This window comes from Tursiops truncatus, chromosome 8 (genome assembly GCF_011762595.2).
Source record: "Tursiops truncatus isolate mTurTru1 chromosome 8, mTurTru1.mat.Y, whole genome shotgun sequence".
Taxonomy (NCBI): Eukaryota; Metazoa; Chordata; class Mammalia; order Artiodactyla; family Delphinidae; genus Tursiops; species Tursiops truncatus.
The window spans coordinates 31,465,329-31,486,726 of NC_047041.1; the positions used below are offsets into that span (position 1 = coordinate 31,465,329).

At 35.8% G+C, this 21,398-nt stretch overlaps 1 protein-coding gene across 1 annotated transcript in view; it reads right to left on the reverse strand.

Annotated features, from left to right (window-relative positions):
• CEP126 (centrosomal protein 126) overlaps nt 1-21,398 on the reverse strand; it is a 100,945-nt gene that overhangs the window by 38,734 nt on the left and 40,813 nt on the right. Inside the window, exon 4 of the mRNA XM_073808273.1 lies at nt 19,120-19,231. Coding sequence (XP_073664374.1) covers nt 19,120-19,231 — 112 coding nt within the window. The remainder of the gene's footprint in view (nt 1-19,119; nt 19,232-21,398) is intronic.

Genomic DNA, 21,398 nt, shown 5'->3' on the forward strand with positions numbered 1-21,398 from the left:
ACAGCCTTATTAAGATGGTTTTTTGATTTATTGGGCTGCCTCGAGGCTTTCAATTCATATTATGTTTTGTTCTGAGGGTCCATGCATGATGTTCTTCTGATCACCCAGTGTCCTCTCACGAGCTGAGAAATGTACATAGCCTACTTATTCAGGTTCCTCTTTCTCATTCCTTGCTCTTAGAGTATTTTCACCTCTCAGAAGTCTGATAGTCATACAGATAATGAATATGGGCTAGAAAATCTGGTTTAAAGTACTGGTACAAAGGGCAAAAAGAGGTCAAATAGATTACTGCTTAGCTCTGGTCAGATTTCTCAGGGTAGCCTGTGGTTCAGGATCAACTGTCTCACCACAAATACATGGATATTGGAGATAGATATCTAATAACATCATTTTAAAGTATAAAAATATGGGGAAAATATAGCTTATTTTACCCTACATCTACCAGAAGAACGGTCAAGTACATTATCTTTGTGATAAGGATTTGGTTGTGATGGAAGGCTTTTATTTTATTAGTCATTTATTAATATTCTTATATCTCATTATTTCCTAAGTAGCTTTTATTTTCATATGGACATAAGTCTCTGCTTTTTCTTGAGGCTTAAGCATTGAATGCCCTCCATTTTTTTCATACAACTTTTTTTCTCCTTTAGATTATCACATTACAACATCTTAAATTATTTTAATCTACAACTAATATTTTCTACATTAGAACAATCATTTGTGAGTACTGATATACCTCCCCTTCTTTGGAAGCTCCCTGTTTCTTGACATTACTTTATTCTCTAACACATTTTAGGCTTATATTGTACAGAAAATGTATTTTTAATGTGACAATAGCTTATAAGTATTTGTAGTTTAATTATATTTTCAATAACAGTACATATATTTCTATTAACCTAATACTTGATCTTTAATATTCCAAGCTGTCATATTTATAGTATAGCATTTTATAGTTTACAAAGCATTTTCACATACATGATTTAATACTGTTAGTTATCTGTGGAGAGGAGTTCAACTTTTAAATAAGTAAACAATAGTGTTCTCTCTATAAATTATATACATTTGTTTTCCAAACACATAAAATTTATGTGTGTGTATGTATAGGTAGATATAAATATCATGAAGTCATAGTCATAATAGTATATTACAATAACAACTGAAAACTATGTATTCTAATTTAGAATGGAGATAATTTCTCATAAAACAAAGTTGATATAATGGTCCTAGCAAGATTTGGTATAATAACTGTATGTTTGTTTGCTACAGGGAAATCAAAATTGTCTGACGCGTTATCTCTTCTAAGACTTTAAGGAAGTCTTAGAAGAGACATTGTTGAACAAAAAAGTCTATCTTTTCATTCATAATGCAAAAGAGCTTTTTTAATTGAAAATGTCTGATAACACAAAGGGTAATAATGCACAGAAAAAGAAATCTAATAGTGAAGAAAACCTGTATACAAAAATGCACATTACTTCTATACTAAATGATTTGGAATTTTTTATCACTCTAAATTCCCCTTGACCCTAGCCCCCCATCCCCACTAATTGTCTGTCATCTTCCTTTTCAGATAAAACTTTCCACAGAGTACTCTAAAATTATACTGTGTTCACTGCCACAACTTCCATTTGATCCTTAACTTACTGCTATCTGGCTTCTACCTCTACTGTTCCAATGTACTGCTTTTGCTAGCGATTAACTAATTGACCTAATTGCAGACCTAGACACTTCTTGACCACTATCTTTCCTGACTTTAGTTCCCTTTATTTCCATATCATCATACATTTCTGGTTATTTTCTGACTTCTCTGGTTGTTTCTTCTCAGGGTCTTTTTGAGCTCTTCTTTCTTTGCTTGGATATGCTGGAATTTTTGAGAGTTATGTCATCCTCTTCTTTGCTTATATATCCATACTCTGTGTAATCTTATTTATACTGTCTGTGTGATCTTATCTGTATCTGTATGTGAGTGAAGGGTTAACAAAATCCATCCTCTGTGGACCAATTCAATTTTGGGTTAATTTTCTAACTCTGTTCCCTGGATTACTAGCAGGACTTGAACTGTGTTTCAGGCACATTGACTATGTAAAAAATGACCCTTTATTGGTAAACTCTATCTGTACTGGGACAACTGTGAATAAATCATAGATACCTGGTAGGAAGCTATAGCTTTAGGTTTCCCTGAGTGTGGTAATTCTTATAACTGGACATATCTCTTGCATGGAAACTATTCATATAGAGCCATTACAAGAAATATTGGCTTCTGTTTGGAACATGGGATTTCTAACCCAGGGTGGCTGTCTGCTCATTGTGATGTCATCACTTGTGGGAATAGGGGCACAGAAAAGATCAGCACTTTGACTGTTTTGTGGCATGCCATGAGAAGTCCTCCTGTTGAAGAATGTTGCCTATCGACATGCAATGTTTTATGTCTTCTAATTGAGGCAAACCTGGTCTATTGTAGTCATGGGAGTTTGATTGTTTAGCTGAACCAAGACCCCCACTGGTGGGTATTGAACCATGGCTTTAACTTCATCCATTCATTGACAGCTATCATATCTATATTCACGGCCCAGACATCTTACAAATGAGAAATTGACTCCAGAGTAGCCCATAAGTATCTCAAACTCACAGTTTATCATCATCCTTCCAGTTACTCTCTCCCTTAAACCTCTTTGTACTGAATGGTCCTTATTTTGATACATGGTTTCACTATCCATTAACTGACCAAACTCCATCTCCAGAGTCATCCTTGATTCCTCCCATTCACTTTTCAGTTCTTAAAAAATTACCAAATCACATTGATTCTACCTCCTAAACAGGTCTTAAGAAGCCATTGTGTTCATTAAATAAAGTACCATTTTATCTGATTTTCCCACTTTTAGTCTTACCTTACTCTTTCTCATTCTGGTAATATTTCTAAAATGTAAATGTTATATGCTTTCTTCAAATTTTTCAGCAATTGTTTTTAGGACAAACTCCTTAACAAGGCTCTTCATGATTTAACTCATGGTTTCCTTTCTAAACAACCTAACTGCCTACAATTTCTCACTGTACACACTAGTCAAAATGAACTACCTATGAACTTATGGTTACCAGCGGGGAAGGGTGGGGTGGAGGGATAGACTTGGGATTGACATGTATGCACTACTTTATTTAAAATAGATAACCAACAAGGACCTACTGTATAGCACAGGGAACACTGCTCAATATTCTGTAATAACCTAAATGGGAAAATAAATTGCAAAAGAATAGATACATGTATATGCATGACTGAATCACTTTGCTGTACATCTGAAACTAACACAACAATGTTAATCAACTATGCTCCAATATAAAATAAAATAAAATAAAAAACAAACAAAAAACCCCACAAAATGAATGACCTACTTTCAGCTCCCTTAATACAACATGTCTTTTCATACCTTCTTTCCTTTTCATGCACTACTTGTTCCCTCTTTCTGGAGTTCCCTCTTTCTGGAGTTCCCTCTCAATGTCTCTGATGAATATCTTTCTCATCTATTAAACTTCAGGTCAAGTTTATATCCTCTGAGAAGTTTTCATTATGCCAGTGATGTTTCTCTATTCAAAGTATTTATTGAATACCTCCAACATGCATAGCACTGAGCTAAGCACCATAGGGAATATCTGCATGTGTAGGATTTAGCCATTGTTCTCTACAATACTACAATCTGGTTGGGGAGACATAAGTACACATAAAAATTGAGCAACATACACAATCAGGACTTTAAAATTTATTTCCATAGCCTTGACCTCTTGTTTCATCTTAGGTCAAACTGGTTTTATACATTTCTACTTGGATATTTACTCCCTAAACTCAGAAGGCTCAAATGACATTTAATAATATCTTGCCAAACCTGTACGTTTTCATTACATTCTTTTTAATTTTTAAATTCATCAAGTTCCCTCAATTATCAAAGACTCAAAATTTCAGGTTCTTTTGATTTTTCTGTTTTTTTCATTTTCATTATTCCACCATACACCAAAGTCATAATCTAGTCTTTCCATGAAATACCTTTTCCTTCTGTCTTTCTTTTCTATTTCACTACCACCCTTTTAACATAGGTCCTTTTAAACTCATGGCTGGATACCTCTTGATTTTCCTGCACTGTTTTATCCAAACTCCAGTTTTTTTTTTTTTTTTTTACTATCAAGGGACATTTTATTCTATATGAAACCTATCACATTACTCTTATTTTTTAAAATTGATTTATTTTTTGTTGATCTATAATATTGTGTTAAATTCAGGTATATGGCAACTGATTCAGTATTTTTGCAGATTATGCTCCATTACAGGTAAGATAATGGGCACAATTTCCTATGCTATACAGTATATTCTTATTGTTTATCTATTTTATATATAGTAGTTTGTATCAGCTAATCTCATATCCCTAACTTGTCCTTCCCCCCCTCTCCTCTGGCAACCATAAGTTTGTTTCTCTATCTGTGTGTCTTTATGTTTTGCATGTACATCCATACGTATTATTATTTAGATTTCACATGTAGGTAATATCATACAGTATTTTGTCTTTGTCTGACTTACTTCATTAAGCATTGTATCCTCTAGGTCCATCCATGTTGCTGCAAATGGCAGAATTTCATTCTTTTTTATGGCTGAGTAATATTCCACCACATATATAAAACACATCTTCTTAATCCAATCATCTGGGAACCTGGGATGCTTCCATGTCTTGGCTATTGTAAACGGTGCTGCTATGAACATTGGGGTGCGTGTATGTTTTTGAATTAGTGATTTCATTTTTTCCAGATATATACCCATGAGTGGAATTACTGGATCATACGGTAGTTCTATTTTTAGTTTTTTGAGGAATCTCCATACTGTTTCCCATGGTGGTTGCACCAGTTTACATTCCCACCAATAGTGTACTAGGGTTCCCTTTTCTCCACATCCTCTTCAATATTTGTTATTTGTATACATTTTGATGATGGCCATTCTGACAGGTGTAAGGTGATACGTCATTGTGGTTTTGATTTGCATTTCTCTACTAAGTCGAAAGTGATGTTGAGCATCTTTTCATATGCCTGTTGGCCATCTGTATGTCTTCTTTGGAAAAACATCCATTCAGGTCTTCTGTCTGTTTTTTGATTGGGTTGTTTCTTTTTGCTGTATTGAGTTGAGTTGTATGAGCTGTTTATATATTTTTGCTATTAACCCCTTATTCCTTGTAAAAAATATTTACAAATATTTTCTCCCACTGAGTAGGTTGTCTTTTTGCTTTGTCTATGGTTTCCTTTGTTGTGCAAAGGGTTTTATGTTTAATTAGATCCAATCTGTTTATTTTTGCTCTTATTTCCTTTGCTTTACGAGACAGATCCAAAAAAATATTGCTATAATTTACATCAAAGAGCATTACCCTTATGTTTTCTTCTAGGAGTTTTATGGTTTCCAGTCTTACATTTAGGTCTTTAATCCATTAAGAGTTTATTTTTGCATACAGTGTTAGAGAATGTTTTAATTTCATTCTTTTACATGTAGCTGTCCAGTTTTCCCTGGACTATGTGTCTTTTCTCCGTTGTATATTCTTGCCTCCTTTGTCATTGGTTAATTGACCATAAGTGTGTGGGTTTATTTCTGGGCTCTCTGTTCTGTTCCATTCCATTAATCTATGTGTCTGTTGTTGTGCCAATACCACGTTGTTTTGATTACTGTAGCTTTGTAGTATAGTCTGAAGTCTGGGAGGGTTATGCCTCTAGCTTTGTTCTTTTTACTCAGGATTGCTTTGGCAATTCAGCATCTTTTGTGATTCTATATAAGTTTTAGGATTATTTGTTCTAGTTCTATGAAAAATGTCATGGGTATTTTGATAGAGAGTGCTTAAATCTGTAGATTGCTTTGGGTAGTATGTCTATTTTAATAATATCACTCCCTCCAACCCAAGAGCATGGGATATCTTTCCATTTTTTTGGATCATCTTCAATTTCCTTTATCAGTGTTTTATAGTTTTCAGAGTACAGGTCTCTCACCTCCTTGGTTAAGTTTATTCCTAAGTATTTTATTTTCTTATGTGATTATAAACAGGATTGTTTACTTTCTCTTTCTGATATTTCATTACTAGTGTATAGAAAGACAACAGATTTCTGTATATTATTCTTGTATCCTGCAACCTTTCTGAATACATCAGTTCTAATAGTTCTTCAGTGGAGACTTTAGGGTTCTCTATATAGAGTGTCATGTCATCTGCAACTAGTGACAGTTTTACCTCTTCCTCTTAAAATCTGCATATATTTTATTACTTTTTCTTGTCTGATTGCTGTGGTTAGGACTTCCAACACTATGTTAAACAGAAGCAGCAAAAGTGGGCATTCTTGTCTTGTTCCTGATTTTAAAGAAAAACTTTCATTTTTCATAATTGAGTATGATTTGGCTGTGGGTTTGTCATAAATGAACTTTATTATGTTGAGATATGTTCCCTCCATACAAACTTTGATGAGAGTTTTTATGATAAATATTGAATTTTGTTAAATATTTTTTCTGTATCTGTAGAGACAATCATAATTTTTATCTTTCCTTTTCTAAATGTGGTGGATCCTAGTGATTGATTTGTGAATGTGAACAACTCTTGTGACCCTGGAATAAATCCAACTTGATCATGATATATGATCCTTTTTATGTATTGTTGGATTCAGTTTGTGAATATTTTGTTGAAGATTTCTGCATCTATATTCATCAAAAATACTGGCCTGTAATTTAATTTCTTTGTAGTGTCTTTGCATGGTTTTGGTATCACAGTAAGTGTGGCCTTGTAGAATGAATCTGGGAGTGTTCTATCCTCTTAAAGTTTTGGAATAGTTTGATTAGGACAGTTGTTAGTTCTTCTTTATACATTTGATAGAATTCCCCTGTGGAGCTGTCCCATCCTGGCATTTTGATTGCTGGGAGTCTTTTTTTAATTGCAAATTTTATTTCACATCTAGTGACTGGTCTGTTCAAATTGTCTGTTTCTTCTTGACTCAGTTTTGGTAAGCTCTATGTTTGTAGAAATTTGTCCATTTCTTCTAGGTTGTCCAGTTTGTTGGCTGTAACTGATCATAGTATTCTCTTATGGTTTTATTTTTTTTAACATCTTTATTGAAGTATTATTGCTCTACAATGGTGTGTTAGTTTCTGCTTTATAACAAAGTGAATCAGTTATACATATACATATGTTCCCATATATCTTCCCTCTTGCGTCCCTCTCTCTCTCACCCTCCCTATCCAAACACTCTAGGTGGTCACAAAGCACTGAGCTGATCTCCCTGTGCTATGTGGCTGCTTCCCACTAGCTATCTATTTTACGTTTGGTAGTGTATATATGTCCATGTCACTCTCTTTGGCACAGCTTACCTTCCCCATCTGCATATCCTCAAGTCCATTCTCTAGTAGATCTGTGTCTTTATTCCCTTCTTGCCCCAGGTTCTTCATGACCTTTTAAATTTTTTTTCTTAGATTCCATATATATGTGTTAGCATACGGTATTTCTTTTCCTCTTTCTGACTTACTTCACTCTGTATGACAGACTCTAGGTCCATCCACCTCACTATAAATAACAATTTCGTTTCTTTTTATGGCTGAGTAATATTCCATTGTATATATGTGCCACATCTTCTTTATCCATTCATCCGTTGATGGACACTTAGGTTGTTTCCATCTCCTGGCTATTGTAAATAGAGCTGCAATGAACATTTTGGTACATGACTCTTTTTGAATTATGGTTTTCTCAGGGTATATGCCCAGTAGTGGGATTGCTGGGTCGTATGGTAGTTCTACTTTTAGTTTTTTAAGGGACCTCCATACTGTTCTCCATAGTGGCTGTACCAATTCACATTTCCACCAGCAGTGTTCCCTTTTTTCCACATACTCTCCAGGATTTATTGTTTCTAGATTTTTTGATGATGGCCATTCTGACTGGTGTGAGATGATATCTCATTGTAGTTTTGATTTGCATTTCCCTAATGATTAATGATGTTGAGCATTCTTTCATGTGTTTATTGGCAGTCTGTATATCTTCTTTGGAGAAATGTCTATTTAGGTCTTCTGCCCATTTTTGGATTGGGTTGTTTTTTTGTTATTGAGCTGCATGAGCTGCTTGTAAATTTTGGAGATTAATCCTTTGTCGGTTGCTTCATTTGCAAATATTTTCTCCCATTCTGAGGGTTGTCTTTTGGTCTTGTTTATGGTTTCCTTTGCTGTGCAAAAGCTTTGAAGTTTCATTAGGTCCCATTTGTTTATTTTTGTTTTTATTTCCATTTCTCTAGGAGGTGGGTCAAAAAGGATCTTGCTGTGATTTATGTCATAGAGTGTTCTGTCTATGTTTTCCTCTAAGAGTTTTATAGTTTCTGGCCTTACATTTAGGTCTTTAATCCATTTTGAGCTTATTTTTGTGTATGGTGTTAGGGAGTGATCTAATCTCATACTTTTATATGTACCTGTCCAGTTTTCCCAGCACCACTTATTGAAGAGGCTGTCTTTTCTCCACTGTATATTCCTGCCTCCTTTATCAAAGATAAGGTGACCATATGTGCATGGGTTTATCTCTCGTCTTTCTATCCGGTTCCATTGATCTATATTTCTGTTTTTGTGCCAGTACTATATTGTCTTGATTACTGTAGCTTTGTAGTATAGTATGAAGTCAGGGAGTCTGATTCCTCCAGCTCCAGTGTTTTTCCTCAAGGCTGCTTTGGCTATTCGGGGTCTTTTGTGTCTTCATACAAATTTTAAGATTTTTTGTTCTAGTTCTGTAATAAATGCTATTGGTAATTTGATAGGGATTGCGTTCAATCTGTAGATGGCTTTGGGTAGTATATTCATTTTCACGATGTTGATGCTTCCAATCCAAGAGCATGGTTTATCTCTCCATCTGTTTTTATCATCTTTAATTTCTTTCATGAGTGTCTTATAGTTTTCTGCATACAGGTCTTTTACCTCCTTAGGTAGGTTTATTCCTAGGTATTTTATTCTTTGTGTTGCAATGGTAAATGTGAGTGTTTCCTTAATTTCTCTTTCAGATTTTTCATCGTTAGTGTATAGGAATGCAAGAGATTTCTGTGCATTAATTTTGTATCCTGCAACTTTACCAAATTCATTGATTAGCTCTAGTAGTTTTCTGGTGGCATCTTTAGGATGCTCTGTGTATACTATTATGTCATCTGCAAACAGTGACACTTTTACTTCTTCTTTTCCAATTTGTATTCCTTTTATTTCTTTTTCCTCTCTGATTGCCGTGGCTAGGACTTCCAAAACTATGTTGAATAATAGTGGCAAGAGTGGACATTCTTGTCTTATTCCTGATCTTAGAGGAAATGCTTACAGTTTTCACCATTGAGAATGATGTTTTCTGTGGGTTTGTCATATATGGCCTTTATTATTCTGTGGTAGTTTCCCTGTATGCCTACTTTCTGGAGAGTTTTTTTTATTATATATCAGTGTTGAATTTTGTCAAAAGCTTTTTCTGCATCTACTGAGATGATCATATGGTTTTTATTCTTCAATTTGTTAATATGGTGTATCACATTGATTGATTTGTGTATATTGAAGAATCCTTGCATCCCTGGGATAAATCCCACATGATCATGGTGTATGATCCTTTTAATGTGTTGTTGGATTCTGTTTGCTAGTGTTTAGTTGAGGATTTTTGCATCTATATTCATCAGTGATATTGGTCTGTAATTTTTTTTTTTTTTTGGTAGTATCTTTGTCTGTTTTTGGTATCAGGGTGATGGTGTTCTCATAGAATGAGTTTGGGAGTGTTCCTTCTTCTGCAAGTTTTGTGAAGAGTTTGAGAAGAATAGGGGTTAGCTCTTCTCTAACTGATAGAATTCACCTGTGAAGTCATCTGGGTCCTGGACTGTTGTTTGTTGGAAGATTTTTAATCACAGTTTCAATTTCATTACTAGTGATTGGTCTGTTCATATTTTCTATTTCTTCCTGGTTCAGTCTTGGAAGGTTGTACCTTTCTAAGAATTTGTCCATTTCCTCCACGTTGTCCATTTTGCTGGCATAGAGTTGCTTGTAGCAGTCTCTTAGGATGCTTTGTATTTCTTCGGTGTCTGTTGTAACTTCTCCTTTTCCATTTCTAATTTTATTGATTTGAGTCCTCTCCCTCTTTTTCTTGATGAGTGTGGCTAATGGTTTATCAATTTTGTTTATCTTCTCAAAGAATCAGCTTTTAGTTTTATTGATCTTTGTTATTGTTTTTTTTGTTTCTATTTCATTTATTTCTGCTCTGATCTTTAGGATTTCTTTCCTTTTACTAACTATGGGTTTTGTTTTTTCTTCTTTCTCTAGTTCCTTTAGGTGTAAGGTTAGATTGTTTATTTGAGATTTTTCTTGTTTCTTGAGGTAGGCTTTCATTGCTATCAACTTCCCTCTTAGAACTGCTTTTGCTGCATCCCATAGGTTTTGAATCATCGTGTTTTTGTTGTAATTTGTCACTAGATATTTTTAAATTTCCTCTTTCATTTCTTCAGTGATCTCTTGGTTATTTAGTAACGTATTGTTTAGCTTCCATGTGTTTGTGTTTTTTACAGTTTTTCTCATGAAATTGATTTGTAATCTCATAACGTTGTGGTCAGAAAAGATGCTTGATATGATTTCAGTTTTCTCAAATTTACTGAGGCTTGATCTGTTACCCAAGATGTGATCTATCTTCGAGAATGTTCCATGTGCATTTGAGAAGAAAGTGTAATATGTTTTTTTTGGATGGAATGTCATATAAATAGCAATTAAATCTATCTGGTCTATTGTGTCATTTAAAGCTTGTGTTTCCTTATTAATTGTCTGTCTGGATGATCTCTCCATTGGTGTAAGTGAGGTGTTAACGTCCCCCACTATTATTGTGTTACTGTTGTTTTCCTCTTTTATAGTTGTTAGCAGTTGCCTTATGTATTGAGGTGCTTCTATGTTGGGTGTATATATATTTACAGTTGTTCTATCTTCTTCTTGGATTCATCACTTGAACATTATGTAGTGTCCTTCATTGTCTCTTGTAACATTCTTTATTTTAAAGCCTATTTTATCTGAAATGAGTATTGCTACTACAGCTTTCTTTTGACTTCCATTTGCATGCAATATCTTTTTCCATCCCTTCACTTTCAATCTGTATGTGTCCCTAGGTCTGAAGTGGGTCTCTTTTAGACAGCATATATATGGGTCTTGTTTTTGTATCCATTCAGCAAGCCTGTGTCTTTTGGTTGCAGCATTAATCCATTCACGTTAAAGGTAATTATCCATACGTATGTTCGTATTACCATTTTCTTAATTGTTATGGGTTTGTTTTTGTAGGTCCTTTTCTTCTTTTGTGTTTCCCACTTAGAGAATTTCCTTTAGCATTTGTTTCAAAGCTCATCTGGTGGTGCTGAATTGTCTTAGCTTTTGCCTGTCTGTAAAGCTTTTGATTTCTCCTTTGAATCTCAATGAGATCCTTGCTGGGGAGAGTAATCTTGGTTTTAGATTTTTCCCTTTCATCACTTTAAGTGTATCATGCCACTCCCTTCTGGCTTGTAGAGTTTCTGCTGAGAAATCAGCTGTTAACCTTATGGGAGTTCCCTTGTATGTTATTTGTCATTTTTCCCTTGTTGCTTTCAATAAGTTTCCTTTGTCTTTAATTTTTTGTAAATTTGATTACTATGTGTCTTTGCGTGTTTCTCCTTGGGTTTATCCTCCCTGGGACTCTCAGCGCTTCCTGGACTTGGGTGGTTATTTCCTTTCCCATGTTAGGGAAGTTTTCGACTATAATCTCTTCAAATATTTTCCCGGGTCCTTTCTCTCTCTCTTCTCCTTCTTGGACCCCTCTAATTAGAATGGTGGTGTATTTAATGTTGTCCCAAAAGTCTCTTAGGCTGTCTTCATTTCTTTTCATTCTTTTTTCTTTATTCTGCTCTGCGGTAGTTATTTCCACTATTTTATCTTCCAGGTCACTCACCCATACTTCTGCCTCAGTTATTCTGCTATTGATTCCTTCTAGTGTATTTTTCATTTCAGTTATTGCATTGTTCATCTCTGTTTGTTTGTTCTTTAATTCTTGTAGGTGTTTTTTCTTTAATTTTTCTAGGTCTTTGTTAAACATTTCTTGCATCTTCTCGATCTTTGCCTCCATTCTTTTTCCGAGGTCCTTGATCATCTTCACTATCATTTTTTTGCATTCTTTTTCTGGAAGGTTGCCTATCTCCACTTCATTTTTTTTTTTTGTTTTTCTGGGGTTTTATATTGTTCCTTTATCTGGTACATAGCTCTCTGCCTTTTCATCTTGTCTATCTTTCTGCGAATGTGGTTTTTATTCCATAGCCTGCAGGACTGTAGTTCTTCTTGCTTCTGCTGTCTGCCCTCTAGTGGATGAGGCTATCGAAGAGGCTTGTGTAAGTTTCCTGATGGGAGGGACTGATGGTGGGTAGAGCTGGGGGTTGCTGTGCTGGGCAGAGCTCAGTAAAACTTTAATCAGCTTGTCTGCTGATGGGTGGGGCTGAGTTCCCTCCCTGTTGGTTGTTTGGCCTGAGGCGATCCAACACTGGAGCCTACCCGGCTCTTTGGTGGGGCTAATGGTGGACTCTGGGAGGGCTCACGCGAAGGAGTACTTCCCAGAACTTCTACTGCCAGTGTCCTTTTCCTCACGGTGAGCCACAGCCACCCCCCCACCTCTGCAGAAGACCCTCCAACAGTAGCAGGTCTCGTTCAGTCTCCTATGCGGTCACTGCTCCTTCCCCTTGGTCCCAGTGTGTACACTACTTTGTGTGTGCCCTCCATGAGAGGAGTCTCTGTTTCCCCCAGTCCTGTTGAAATCCTGCAATCAAATCTCTCTAGCTGTCAAAGTCTGATTCTCTAGGAATTCCTCCTCCCATTGCCAGACCCCCAGGTCGGGAAGCTTGACGTTGGGCTTAGAACCTTCATTCCAGTGGGTGGACCTCTGTGGTATAAGTGTTCTCCAGTTTGTGGGTCACCCGCCCAGCAGTTATGGGATTTGATTTTATTGTGATTGAGCACCTCCTACTGTCTCATTGTAGCTTCTCCTTTGACTTTCAATGTGGGGTATTTTTTCGGTGAGTTCCAATGTCTTCCTGTCAATGATTGTTCAGCAGTTAGCTGTGATTCCGGTGCTCTCACAAGAAGGAGTGAGCACACGTCCTTCTACTCCGCCATCTTGAACCAATCTTTCTGTCAGTTTCTTTTTTGTATGTAGATTCATTTGCATTATTTTTTAGATTCCATGTGTATGTGATATCATTATTTCCTTCCTTCTGCTGACTTTGGGCCTTGTTTGTTCTTTGTCTAATTCTTTTACATGGTAGGTTAGGTTGTTTGAGATTTTCCTTATTTCTCGAGGAAGGCCTGTTTTGCTATGAATTTCCTTCTTAGAACTGCTTTTGTTGTATCCCCCAAATTTTGGAAAGTTGTTTTCTACTTTCATTTGTTTTGAGGTATTTTCTGATTTACTCTTTGATTTCATCATTGACCCTTGGTATTTAGTTGCATGTTGTTTAGTCTCCATGTGTTTGTTCTTTTCTGTTTTTCTTTCTGTAGTTGATTTCTAATTGATACAACTGAGGTTGAAAGAAATGCTTGATATAATGTCTATCCTCTTAAATTTGTTGAGGCTTGTTTTGTGACCTAGTATGTGATATATCCTGGAGAACATTGCATGTGCACTTGAAAAGAATGTGTATTCTGCTGGTTTTGGATGAAATGTCCTGAAGATATCAGTTAAGTCCAACTAGTCATGCTGTGTCATTTAGGACCACTATTGCCTTATTGATTTTCTTTCTAGATGATTTGTCCATTGATATCCATGGGGTGTTAAAGTCTCCTGCAATTATTGTACTATTGTCAATTTCTCCCTTTATGTCTGTTAGTATTTTCTTTATACATTTAGTTGCTCCTGTATTGGGTGTGTATATGTTAAAGAGTATATATCCTCTTCTTGTATTGATCCCTTTAAATCATTATATAATGCTCTTTTTGTCTTTCATTATAGCCTCTGTTTTATTTTGTCTGATAAGAGTATTGCTAGCCCTACTTTCTTGTCATTTCCATTTGCATGAAATATCCTTTTCTATCCCCTTACTTTCAGTTTGTTTGTGTCTTTTGCCCTGAAGTGAGTCTCTTGTAGGCAGCATATTGAAGGGTCTTGTTCTTTTTTTTTTTTAACCAATCAGCTATCCTATTTCTTTTGATTAAAGCATTAATCCATTGATATTTAGAGTAATTTATTGATAGGTATGTACTTATTGCCATTTTATTACTTGTTTTCCAGTTGTTTTGTGTTTTTTCCTCTGTTGATTTCTTCTTTTTGTTTCTCCCATTATGGTTTGATGATATTCTTTTGTAGTATGCTTGAGTTTCTTTCTTTTTGGTTGTTGTGTATCTATTGTAGGTTTTTGCTTTGTGGTTACCATGGGGTTCATATATGTTAACTCATAATTATATCTACTTGCTTTGAACTCATAGTCATTTAACTTTGAACACATTCTAAAAGATCTACGTTTTTTACTCCCCTCCCCCATATTTTGTTTTTGATGTATTTTTTACAGCTTCATGTTTATCCCATAAGTATTTATTGTAGTAGGAGTTGCTTTTACAACTTTTTGTCTTTTAATCTATGTACTGGCTTATTTAAGTGATCTTCAATCCCCATACATATGTCTTTCCTATTGGGATTTTTCCCTTTCTGATAGATTCTTACTTCTTTTCCATTTTGAGAAGACCCATCAACATTTCTTTTAGGGTAGGTTTAGTATTGCTGAATTCTTTTAGTTTTTGCTTGTCTGAGAAGTTCTTTATCTCACCTTCTATTCTAAATGATAATCTTGCTGGGTAGACAATCTTAGGTTGCAGGTTCCTCTGCCTTTTTACTGTATTTAACTTTCTGTATCTCTATGATTTTGGGTGAAACAGTTACCTATTGTGGTCTTGAAGGGGTGTTCTTATGTGGGTGTGTCCCTATGCAGACTGTGTGTGCTCAGTGCATTTGGTGGATTTGATGTGGATGCCAGTCATATCTTTCCTCATGGTATGCTGGCCTCTATCACCTTGGTAGGGAATGTGGCTAGTAATGGAGGAGTTAGAGCCTGTGTGGGGCGTGAGATGTACTTCCACTCTGCTTAGTGGCCATCACTGCCCTGTCAGGGGTGAGATCTGCTCTGAAGTTGCTGGAGCAGAGGCCCTGAGATTTCGGCTCAAGCTGGTTCTGCTTCCTTTAAGTGTGTGTTTTTCCTTCTTCTTGCACTGGGCCTTTGACCCAAAGGTGGGGAGTGCTGAAGCAAATGGGGCTCAGGTGATTATAGAGGGCTGATATGCTGCCCTGTAGGCATCTGTGACTCCACTCAGATGTAGCCTAAGTTTGCATCTTTTCCCCTGTTGTGATTGTCCCAGATCTAGTGTAAGGCTATGGCATGGAGTGGGAGGGGTTGGAGCGTTTGCTTGTCTGGAACTGGGGAGCATGGAATGGTGGTCATGGGAGTTCAAGCACCTGCACTGCCATCAGAAATCTGGGCTGCTTCTGGGGTGCTGTTTAAGTAACTGCCAACAATGGACACTGTTCCACTTAGACCACACCCCAGGCCCTAGGTAGCCTCTGCATCTTTAGATTGAGTCTTTTCCCAGGTCCTGTCTGGCCTAGATCCAGGGCCAAGCTGTGGCTTGGAGTGAGCAGGGCTTGACATTCACTCGGCTCAGACTGGGGGGTGTGGCAAGGCAGCAGCCATGAGGGCACACCTCTCTCTGCCCTGTCTGGTGGTAAGCTAACACTTGCACACTCCTCATGAGTGGAGTCTAGGCTTCTCTAGCCTTTCAGTGGTTCTTCAAGCAGCCAAAGGGGCTTGTCTCCTATATGTAGGACCCCAGGAGGGGGATGTCCAGTCTGTGGCTTGACCCACTCACTTCCCAGGGTGAATGTCTGCCTGTGTGATCTCCCTTTTCCTCTTAGTCCTCTCCCAGAGGCACAGGCCTCTTACCTAATGCTTTTCTTGCCATCCTAGCCAATAACATGTGTATCTTTCTTATAGCCTTGGTTGTATAGGAGTCCTTCTACATGTTTCCAGTTAGTTTTCCATTAGAATTGTTCCACATGTGGATGTATTTTTGAATTCTTTGTCAGGGGAGGTAAGCTCACATCCTCTTCATCTCCCACCTTCCCTACTCCAATTCTTACACTTCTATTTGATCAATATTCTTAAACTCTTATTTATGTCTCTTCTCTGCTGTGAAAAGGCATTTTCATTTTTTCTTCTCTCATGTTTTCCTTCTAACCACCGAAAATATTTTTATTCTTTGTCAGATTTATCCTTTTCTCACTATACAAAATAGTACTATTTTAGTTTAGGCAGTAATGTTCTATCCCTTGGATTAGCCCATTAAGTTTTTTTAGTCTCCTTGCTTCCAATTTCTTTCCACTCTTTTCATTCTCCAACATTCATACCAATTATCTTTCAATAATAATAAAGAGGATTATATCACTTCATGCTTAAAAACCTCCACTGATTCTCTACTAGTTATAGGATAGAAATTAAAAGTTCCTAGACATACAAGCATTTCATATCTGATCTCAATCTACATTTCTAGATAATCTCCTGTCCTACCAGCAACACATACTACAGCCCTGCCACTCTGAACAAGTTCTATTTCCTTAGGTGTCTTTGTCTTTTACAACAATGTAGGCCTGAACATGCCTAAAATCAACCTATGCTACTTTAGAAGACAATGGGTACTCATTCTTTAAGTCTCCTCTCCAACGTCAAATTTCATAATTCTTTATCATTTTGCTAGTATTTCTGTAACTGTAACTACCATTAAAGAGTATTATAATGTAACTGCAAACCCTTCTTGGGCAGAGGACCATATCTCTTTCATATGTATAACCCTTGCTAATCAATGTCCAAATAATAGGTACTTAAGACACTTAACATTTTTATTCTCTACTTTTCTAGACTGCAATTCTGTTACTCATCAGTTTGACATCCATATTTAAACATGATAACATCTCTTCCATCTTAAGGGAAAAAGCCATATCTTGGCCCTATATCCCCTCTGGCTATTGTTCTACAGTTCTTTTCCTTTCACAGCCAAGCTACACTTGGTATTTTTTCTTTCTTGCTCTCCATTTCTTTCCAACTCATCACAATCTCTTTTCTGTCCCTATCCCTCCACTGAAATTTCTCTGACAAAAGTTGCCAGTGTGACTTTTTTGTTGTGAAGTATAGTGGACACATTGCCTCTAAGCTGGATATTTTTTCTTTGCCCCTCCTGATTCACTTCCCGTACTTCTCTACTTGTCTCTGCTAGGCAGAGACCAAATGATCCCTTGCCTTTTGATTTATGGCTGACTTTGTTCCTCTGGCTTCCTCTCTTCTGGGCTTGGTTTAGTAGTGGCAATGTTACTCTACCTAGCAGCCCTCTCGTATAGCTATAGCTCTTTTCAGTTCAGGTCTGTGGTGGTAATACTGACTTTGTTGTCAGTTCTAGGGTTGCTTCATCATCCACTGTTGGCTTCCCAGTCTCCTTACTAACCTTTTTTCATTACCCCTTTTAAACATTACATGTTTTCTGCCAGTATCCTGATACAAACTTTTTATTTTACTGATTCCCTAGAAGCCATTTGATCTCTGTAAACTGCTTTTTTCCCCATGAAAGTCTGTATTTCCTTAGTTCTACCTTCTCTCACTATATAGTCCTGTATCAACCATTCTGTTCCTATCTGTAGGCTTCTCTTTTTTTCACTTCCTTAAATGTTACTGTTCTTTAGTGTTCTAACCTAGTTCTGTTGTCATAGTATATAATCTCCACAGGTGATCTCATCCATTGTTTTGGCTTCAAATGTCTTAAGCCTAGATCTTTCTCTTGAGCTCTAGATCCATATAATTTCAATTACATATATTGAAATAGCCTCCTGTTTTGTCCTCTTTCAATCAGTTATCAACACTTGTTCACAATAGATTGGAAAGATATGTTAAAAAAGAAAAGTTGATCTTATCTCCCATCTGCTCAAATCCTTAACTTCTCCTAAATGCTCAGGATAAAGTTTATATTCCTTAGCATGTAGGTCATTTACCTCTCCAATCTCACATCTAGTGAGCTATTGGTATTCTGCATTCTATTATTCAGCCATCTCTGACTCCTAGAACACATCATTCCTTCTGTTACTCTTGGCCTTTCCACATGCTCATCCCTCTGTCTGGAATACCAACTATCCACTTGTTTCATGATTAACTCCTATTTTCTTCAAAGTTTTGCTGAAGAGTTTTTTATTCCATGAAGTCTTTCTTGAACTATAATAAAGACTGAATGAATTTAATCGTTCTTAGATCTGATCAAGGGAACTATTTGCCACAGGTATTCTAAAAATGGAAGTACTTTAGTAAATAACATTATAAACAGGTAAAATATTAACATAAATTACATATGAATTGTAGACATCATTACATAAATTAATATTAAATATTATTATCATTACCCATTTGGTACTGTTCTATACTTTTTGAAGCATTATTTTACTTCTCTCCTAGATTATACTCTTGGGATTATATTTTTGAATATTACACTTCTCCATATCCCCTTCTCAATGCCTGATATAATGCTACATACATAGTAGGTTCAAGAAACATTTATAATAAATAAATGGAAAATACAGGATGTCAGAGGGTACTCTCTGGTTGGTTGGTCCATCCTATTGCTTCAAGATAATTCATTTAAACTAACCTGGAGAGGAACCAGGAGGGACTGTAGCTTTTTAAAGATATCCAGGAAAGATTTTCAGTGAGGAAAAACCCATTTCTACCATAAAGTTACTCCTCTTACCTAAATTTATATCATTACAACTCAAAATTTTTTTTCTCTCAGTAAAACCAATATCAATATTTTTAAATGGGTTTTATGATAATTCCCATAGAAAAGTACTAACATAGGCAGCATTGTAATACCAAAGACAACAAATTAAAATTCCTTACTCTTGAAGCAGCTTATATTGTACTCTACCTCAATTCAATGTGTGAAAATAAAATAGTAAACTCTAAAACAGAGGTAAGGAGTAACTGATGAAAAGGCCTACAAACTCAGCAACTAGAGAACTATTTAATTATTATATATTAGTAAATTACACATGATAATCATAAATTACTTACCTCCAGCCTATTATTGGTCTGTGGGAAGAGGGAAGGTTTACCTCTGATTTTAAGTTGGATTCCTGAATTTGTTTGAGGGCCTCTTCTAATGGAGGAACTGGTTTTTGAAAAACTAAGGGGATAATAAAGGTCAAATAGTACAGAAGCACTTCATCTTCAACACTCTCTTTATATATAACTTAATTGGTCAATGATAAAATACTACCTTAAAATTTTTGTAAAAAATATTTTTTAGAATAGTGTAAATATTTTAAATGTAGACACCCAATTCCCCAATAAGAAACAGTTACCTCAAAATTATCATCACCAATTTTAAGAATATTTATTTGGAAAAATGAAACATTGAGAAATGTCCAGCCTTTTTAGTGTGGCATGCAAACTCCATGATATCTGATTTCATAGTTCCATAAACTTCTGACAAAATTTATAAATATTCTTATGAAGAAAAGGGGAAGATATAAAAACACCATTTAACATTTATTGAGCATTTACTGTTAAATACATTATTTTTAAGCACTGTATAAGTATTAACTAATTTAATTCTTACTAAGGCCTTTGAGGCAGATGCTATTTGAATCTCCATTTTGCATCTGAGGAAACTGAAGCATAGAGAAGCTAAGTAACTTGTTCAAGGTCATACATTATATGGACACTCCTCCACATACCACTCTGCACAACCTCTAATCCAACCCTAGATCCCGTAAGTATCCACTTTCCCAAGAATTTCCATTGTGCACTTTGGTACACACCTTCTTGTTTCAGTTGAAACATAGCTTCTTTTTAAAGGATATTGCTTTTCCTTCAGCCCTCTTATGGGGAGGCACAAATAACTAAAAATAACTCAACATCTGAAGGTAGAATAGGTGACTTTCTAGCTCTCCAATGACACTAACAAACTGTTTCCTCCTTTCTTCTTTAAAAAAACCCATGTCCTCAGACTTTTCCACTATTATAATGTTTGTTATTTACCTTAAAATGTTTAAGCAAAACCAGTATATTTTTATGAATGGGTTAGTTCAAACTTGAACTCTAGAGTCAAGGGGTGATTGCATAAAATACCAGTGAAAAATGCACAGTTACAAGATGGTTTGCTGGATATTCTAATCATAAAGGGCCAATCGTCTTGAAGCAGAAACTATCAAGCTTTAGATTTTGATTGTTTTTCTAATTAGCATAATCAATGTCTCAAATGGTTCCTTATTGGAAAAACTAATGGCCAGTTGCACAGCCTGATGAATGTTAAAAATGGATTTTCTTTGTTGAAATTTAAGATATTTAAGTGGACTTTCCTAAAATATTTTAATCACTCTCTACCCTTGCATGAACAGAGAATAAGAATCTAGGGAGGTCTATACCCTATACCCTTACAGATGGTATTGAGGTTTGATCTCTGATTAGTCTTGGCTCCAGCTGTTAAACAGGAATATTTCTGATGGTCCAATACCAGAAGGCACGTAAATTTTGTCTCTGGAATGTGACTGTGTAAGTCTGAGTGAACCTTTCATATAAAGTGTAGTCAAAGCACCTAAAAGGACACAGAACTGGGGCTTTATTGAGCTTAGCGAACAAGTAGTATCAATCGTTTTTTGTCTGCTTTGCTAAAAAATGTTTAGTTGTGCTAGACTATAGTCTGAGACTTTGCTTTTATTAACACTCACCACTTACTGTCTATCAAAGAGAACTTAAAAACTACCTTTAAAACTAAGGTAGTTTTACAAACAGTTTACAAACACCCATTACTCTTTCTTGTTGCTGTTGTCTAATGACCTTCTAGTCACTACCTCATATTCACTGATGAAAATTTAAGTTTACATTTTTTGTGTACTTATGGTGTATTCGGGCTTTATTATTTCATTTAAACCACTAGACTCCTCCTTCCAGTTCTTTTGCTCTAATATTCTAACTCCAACATTCTCTGACTCCAAAAATTTTCTGACCTCATCGGAACTCCCAATCCCTTTTTCGAAGCAAGGGGAAGCATCAGCTATCATGCACATAGGGTGAACCTTTGGTTTAACTCTCATAATTTGGGAATAAACTAAACCAATAGACAATTAAATAAACAGTTATTTATCATAGCTTTGTTGTTGCTCTTCACTCATGGCATTACATTTTCTTAAAATTTTAATCTAATATTTTGTACAGGTAATATATTCATGTTCAGAAATCAAAAAAATAAAATACACATTTGGAAATCTTGCTCTTATTGGTCATTTGTGTATTCTATCACTGTTTATGCGAATACAAACATACATAAGTATATATTCTATTTTAAAAAG